This window comes from Triticum dicoccoides, chromosome 1B (assembly GCF_002162155.2).
Source record: "Triticum dicoccoides isolate Atlit2015 ecotype Zavitan chromosome 1B, WEW_v2.0, whole genome shotgun sequence".
NCBI lineage: Eukaryota > Viridiplantae > Streptophyta > Magnoliopsida > Poales > Poaceae > Triticum > Triticum dicoccoides.
The window spans coordinates 342,446,081-342,453,212 of NC_041381.1; the positions used below are offsets into that span (position 1 = coordinate 342,446,081).

Below are 7,132 nucleotides of genomic sequence, written 5' to 3' on the forward strand. Positions count from 1 at the left end.
TTGGCGTCCGACAAGGCCAACGCGAGGAGAGAGAGAGGCAGAGCGCAAAGCAAACCGTAGCCGGTTTCGCACCCCGCCCCGCGGCTGCTTCCCCCCTCCCCTCTCCTCCGACGAATAAAGCCACCATTCCCCCCTCGCTCCCTCCTCCCACTCCCCCTCTCGCCAATCCTTCTCCCTGCACCGCCTTCCTGCGCAGCGGCGCCAAGGTTCCTTCGGATTCTTCTCCCTCTCCCTCTCCGACCTCTCCTGCTCGGCCCCTTCCTCTTCCTCGGGAGCGAGCGAGCGGGCGATTCCGATCGCCGCGGCCGTGGAGAGCGGTGGGGGTGCTCGGCCTCGCGCGGGGACGGAGGAGGAGGACGAGGCGCGTGGGCGCGGAGGGGCCATGGGCGGGCACAGGGTGGAGGACGGCCGCCCGCCGTCCAATCTGCAGCGCTTCCTCGACTGCACCACCCCGACAGTCGACACGCACATTCTCCCCAAGGTGACGCTCCCTTCCCCCGTAAACCCCGCGCCTGCCCACGCGATCTGCGCCAGTACGATTCTCGGGAGTTTTAGGATTCGCCATTACTCCTCCGCTGATCCGCTCGCGTCACCTGTGTCCCTCCGCTCCGCCTGACGGCATGGCCACTGAATTACTGCTCGCTGCTTCTCCACTCGCACACCGGATACGCTGAATAATTACAACTACTACTTTGGTACCAGTACATATTTGTTCCTTGTTCATTTTGAGAAATAATTTACCTACTGGTACTGCTGCCAAGCTGTGCTTCCCTCCCTTCCCTTGCCTGATTGGGATGCGTCCTCGGTGGCGACGGCTGCGGGCATAAATTCCTACCTTTGGCTTGTCAATTTCGGCCCGCTGCTCAACTGTTCTAGTATTAATGACTGCCCTTCAGTCCTAGGCAGGCAGGCTATGCGTACTTGTCATGTCTTAATCTGAGACTGAGACCCTGCTCATCATGTTGATCTAGACCAATGGCCGGCTGTCGAATGACGCGTGGCACCATGCCGACGCCGACAGCGTCGAGTACTTCAACCTAGCCGACCTGTGGGAGCAGTACTACGAGTGGAGCGCTTACGGCGCCGGAGCTACCGTGCAGCTGCACGGAGGGGACAAAGTGGTTCAGTACTACGTCCCATACTTGTCAGGGATACAGCTATACACCAACAAAGTCCTGAATGCATCCAGGTCTGCACCAAGATAACCATACTTGATTTTGACTTGATGTTGATTTCTGGATGTGGGCTGAACCAGTTTTCTCTTTGCCTGCAGGAGTTTTGGTGAGGACTATGGCATGGACTTCTGGAGCGATGATGACGACAATGAGAAGATGTCAAGATCCTGGAGCTCAACATCTGACGACTCATTTAACTGCGACGTGGTGGGGGGGAACAGGAGGCGACCTGGCCATTTGTATTTTGAGTTCTTTGAAGTTTGCTCTCCTTATGGAAGGATCCCGCTCATGGATAAGGTGAATTTCTATGACATATCTTCAAGTAGCTTATCCTAGTCGTGCTATCTCTATTCTTAGCTCTTTGTTTCGGCCAGGTATATGAATTATCCCAGGGCTTTCCTGGGTTGACATCGCTGAAGAGTGTCGACCTTTCGCCTGTCAGTTGGATGTCAGTTGCCTGGTATGATCAAACTTACCCCCTTTAGTTTTATTCTTTAAAAGAAAGAAAATTTGGCAGACAAGCAATCACACAACATAAGAGTTTCTTCATAAATCATGCTTGCATAGCCTGGCCATACTATTTTCCTTGCTTGTAATTCTAGATTGCAAGCAGTGGTGCTCAACTTGTAGTTCTATAGTGAATTGAAGTGTTTATGTTCAGTTTGACCTGTGGCGCTCTCATCATTTCTGTCTAGGTAGTAAGCGTTGTTTCTCTGTTCCGAAATCCTTTCTTGGCTATTCATTTTGTTCTCTATGATAATTGTTATTTCTTGACATTGTCATTTATCTTTACTACTTCTATATTTAGGTATCCTATCTACCACATTCCCTACCAACGCAATGTGAAGGACTTGTCTGCGTGCTTCCTAACTTACCATACCATTTCCTCTTCATTTCAAGGTACGTTGCAGTTGCATGTAAGACACTAACTAGACCGTTTTGATCATCTCTAATGGCACAAGAACGTCATCATTTCCATAGGACTCTGTGCCATTGCTGCATGACCTATGACAATGATGCTAGTCACTAATCATCCTAGATTCAGGGTGATGTCCATTTGTGTTGTTTAGATGTTCCTGTAGACACACTGAGTCAAATTTCACCTTGCACTATGTGGATGTTCTCTCCTGATTTCGACTAGATTGGGTTAGTGTGCTTGGAAGAGGATGACTGCAAGGTCATGGGACATAATGACAGTTCCGTTCCCCAACCACTCTTATAAACATGCACTCTTTCATTGCTTCTGTACCAAGCTGTGAGTTGGAACTGATTCACTTAAAATATTAGGCTTTGACTATTTAATCAATGCAAAAGTGTGCTAGCTTAGTCAAAGGTTTGCTTCAGTCACATGACATGAGAATATGCACTGCAGAAGTATGTCGGTCACAAGCACAGAATATGTGTGTGTACTCTGGGGAAACCTTTCCCTGGATCGTTGGTCTATGTTTAAACTATTCTTAAATAGAGGGGTGGCAGTCTGGTGGCCCTTGGTGGAAGAAACTCGAAAGGAACTGTAGCTTTCTCAATTACCTTGCTTGAGACCGATTGATTGAGTGGTTTCTAGTGTTCAGATACGTGGAGTATATATGCTAAAGGCACACTGTGCTTAACGTGTTTGGTTATGTTGCTATATTCCAGAAAAGATGCATGTTAGATACATTGATGTCAAGATATGTTTTTTACTGCCAATTGGTATGATATGAGATGTTACCCCCCACCACACACACACGCGCGCGCACACACACAAACAAACATTTGATGCTTAGCTTCCAAGAGTATGAGAGTTTTCTTCAAGGGTTTGTTCAGCTTGGTATTTTACTTCCAAACCTTCATCTTCAGTTTCAAAAGGCCCCGTGTCTTAGCTTTCAAGTATGTTAGACAATTGCTTGCGAGAGAGAAGGTGCTAGCATTTTCTTTCCCCAGTTAAGGGGAGAAAGGGACTCTCTTGTCACATAGCTTGACTTTGTTAGTTATTCTTAGAGATCTGTAGTTGTTTCTTAAAGGGTAGAAATTTCTATGTTTTACCATGAAGGAAGGGTTCTTTCAGGTACTTATTATTCATTGGTGGTGCAAGCTTGCTTGGATTGCAATGGTGTGCAACCGCACTTGGACACACCAGCTGTCCACTTCCCAGCAAAAAATTAATTGCAGTAGAGAGTCTAAACAAGCCAATTCTTTGAGCTTGACCCTGTTTTTTCTTGCGGGGATTGGTACTGTAGTCCTTAATAACAGCTGCCCCAGTGACATGCCTTGAACACTGTTTCCAAACCGCAACTAGCTGTATTGATGGCATTATTACTGTTTCGAACAGATCACACACCGGAGACCATGACCTATGGCTCAGCTGCCAGTGGGAAACAGAATGACCAGAAGGCCAACACTGTATCACTAGCCCCGTTTGGACTGGCAGCAAACAAGATACAAGGCTCTCTGTGGACCAACCCCAGGACAGGAGATCTTAAGAGGATCGTCTCCCTCTTCGGCGCAGCAGACTCCTGGCTCAAGCAGCTTGGAGTCCGGCACCATGACTTCAACTACTTCGTCACTCACCCCATGTGAAGTACTAATTTGCCTGGCCATGAACCTCATGGCAGTAGACTTGAAATCGTCGAAATTGCTTACACCACCGACAAGGGACACAAACCATCTACCGTGCATCGCCCTCGTAAAAGTTGAGTCTAACATTCATGGGATAGGTTTATACGGCTTGATTGCAGCACATAACAAATGTATCAGGACTTGAAAGGTTTTGTGTTTCTTGGCTGAAGATGTAACTAATGTGCACAGAAGTTTTGGTACTAGTCTGATATCCAGCTGTTGTGGTTGGGTGCATATTGTAGCTACCTGCCTCGCCATGTGTACTCAACTAGCCTATGGAGGTTGTGTGCCCAGGATGAACTACTTTTGCAGAGTCCTGTTTTCTGGGAAACTGCAGAGACATCAGAGTTCAGTTGGACCTGAATCAGTTGATTTTATTTATTTTATTTTTGCTTTTTTCGAAAAGGAGGTTGAAACCCCCGGCCTACCTGAATCAGTTGATGACAACTTCATTCTCTTTTAAAGCAATTGTATCAAAAAGTGAGATAGTTGCACAACTTGCGCCAGAAGAAAGCATAAATTCAATTGCAATCCAGCGCCCGCAAACACAAAGTGGAGACACAAATTCATTAGTGACATCTATTTAGTTTCTTTCCCTCGATATTGTTTTCCTACAAAACTAATAAAGTAAAGGCATGCTATTATCCAGCACAAAATGTTAACATATTGTATTCTTATGGCAACACGCGGAGCAACGGAGCTGGTATGTTGTGACAGTTACATTTTCTTTACATGTAACCCAATCTATATCTATATCTATACCTATTAATAAAGTAAGATGCGTTTCTCCAATTTTTTAACCCATTCACCCATATTAGTTTTCTTAATATTTTTTTACTATCCGTGGTGGTACTATCTGTTTGTTCGACGCTGCATTTGATTTTCATGTTGGCGGCTTGATAGGTGGGAGCTCCTATAGGAAGCATTCTGCGTCGAATGGAGCGCGCGCCGCACATGGTGATGCACGACTGGGCCGGCCAACTGGAGCTGAATCGCGTTGAAAGCAAAACTGCGTGACGCATTAAAACCTGAAAAATAAAGCAACGTGAGGAATCAAACTCAAGCATTCGATCAGCCAACTGCTTATACCTCATGAAGCCAGACACTTAAGCTAACCACGTCGGCTTACAATTTTGTATAGCGCAAACTCTTAAGAACAGAAAGTAGCGGCAGATTTGAAACATTTATGATTTTTCTTATATTTCTTTGAAATAAGAACAATTTTGAGATTCTCGTTCTTTCTGAAAACACAAACAATTTTAAAAAACGTGAACAAATTTCGTACTTCCAAACATATTTCGAAAACAGGAAGAAATGGTGAACAAATTTTGAAATCCTGAACTTTTTCTAAAGTGCGAACAATTTTTTAAATTTTTTGAACATTTTTCAAAAAACATGGATTTTTTTGAAATACCAACGTTTTTATGAAAAAAGTGAACAAAAACGAAAAATAATTTAAAAAGTGGACAATTTATGAATGTCGAACATTTTTCGAGCAGGTCAATTTTTGTCAAGTTTTTGAATTGTTTTGAAAAAGTGAACAATTTTTAAAATTATGAACTCATTATCAATAACATGAGTTTTTTTTAAATTTGGGAACAAATTTTAAAACCCTGAACAGTTTTCGAATTTGAGAACAATTTTTGTAATCACGAACATATTTTTAAAATCCGAACAAAATTTCCAAAACCTGAACATTTTTAGAAAAAAGTGTTTTTGCTTTATACTTTTTTGAAAAGAAACAAAAAAGAGAAGAAAAAAAGGAAAAAGTAAAAAAGAAAACCAAAAAAGGGAAAAGACGACCATTTTTGAAAAAGGGAACATTTTTTAAATCCTAGAACATTTTGTTTAAAATGCAAACATTTTTGAATTTATGAACAACTTTGGAAAACATGACCATTTTTTTTAAAAAATGAAAGTTTTTTAAAAATGAGAACATTTTTTTTAAGTTTACGAGCAATTTTTGAAACATAAACTTTTTTTTAAAAAAACTTGAAAAATAAAAATGAAACAAAAAAAGAAAAAAAGAAAAAGAAAAGGAAAATAAAAGAGAAAATAAAGTAGAAAAATAAACAGAAAAACGTAAAAAGGAAAAACCAAAAACCAAAAAGAAAGAAAAAACCGGTTCAGGGTCCTTCTAGAAGGCTCTCAAAACCAGAAAAAACCGTCTGAAAAACTCTAGAAGATTCCCAAAACCGGAAATGCGAACACTGTAAATGGCCAGCCCAGTTCGTCGTTCGATCGCCAGCTTGATGCAGAGAGCCTCAAATAGGATATTCCTTGACGGGGCCTAAGCATGGCTTACTTCCCCTCGCTCAGTTGGGTTTCTGGCTGGGCCTGCATCCATGCTCAAAACTGTGCACATACGTTGTAAAAGGCAGTGCTTAATTGAGCTATGGCAATACATAGAAATAGGCCCACCTTGCTCCATTGAACCGCATCTTAGCGATTCATATGCGTCCCAGGTTATGTGAGTATCAACCAACCAGATCGGAGCAAAGTTGGGACCAGAGGAGGATGACGCTGGAGCAAGGAGGCCGGCGGGATGGGCTTCCTCTCATCAACAACAGACGAAGGCAGCGGAGGGCACAAGGGCTCAAGGTTGGTGGGCCTACCCGAGGAGAAGCCGACGCTCGGGACGGTCGGCTCGGTCGTGGGGAGGTTGCTGGCGGGGCGAAGATCTCGCCGGCCAGAGTGGCGGCAGGGCTGTGAGGCTGAGGACGCCGCAGGCAAAGTCGGCACTCGGGATGGCCGGCTCGGGCGGGGAGGTTGCTGGAGGACGAAGAGCTCATCGGCTACCTGCCGCGGGGCTGAGGAGGCCCGAACAGCGCGGTCTCCTGCGCTACTGGCTGTGTGATTTAGAGGGGGCTAGCTGGGAGCCGGTTCGGAGGCTTAGGCCTTGTACAATGCGAGCGCTTAGGGAAATAAACCGATTTTTCTTTAAGCATCAATGCTTATTTGTAGAGGTTAGACGCTTAATTAGGCATCTCTCTTGTAGAAATAGGCACTGTTGCTTTAGGAAAATCCCATTATTTTTGTAAGCACCTAACATTATACAAGGTCTTAGGGAGAGGGAGAGAGAGAGATTTGGTGTGCCGGCCCAGTCAGTTGCTGAACAATTTTCATTAAAGAACATAATTTTCTTAAAAGGTTAAAAACAGAAAATTGCCTCATTAAAAAAAACAGAAAACGGGGAAGGGTGATTCCACATAAAATTGATTCCAAAAATGTTTCAAAGGTTTGAAATATTTGAATTTGATTCAAATAGGTTTGAACTAGAAGTAGGTGATAGGAATGTCCAAATTTTGGGAAAATATTTGGTGGAGCTTGGTTATGTGACAAAAGAATTATGTTTGGGG

General features: G+C 44.0%; 1 protein-coding gene across 1 annotated transcript; it reads left to right on the forward strand.

Moving 5' to 3' along the window:
• The first annotated feature begins 83 nt into the window (after nucleotides 1-83).
• Nucleotides 84-4,169, forward strand: LOC119334232. The gene is made up of 6 exons (XM_037606837.1): nucleotides 84-481; nucleotides 972-1,189; nucleotides 1,274-1,472; nucleotides 1,550-1,635; nucleotides 1,984-2,075; nucleotides 3,487-4,169. The coding sequence occupies exons 1-6, from the start codon at nucleotides 383-385 to the stop codon at nucleotides 3,732-3,734; spliced, it is 942 nt and encodes a 313-aa protein (XP_037462734.1). The 5' UTR covers nucleotides 84-382; the 3' UTR covers nucleotides 3,735-4,169.
• The last annotated feature ends 2,963 nt before the right edge of the window (nucleotides 4,170-7,132 follow it).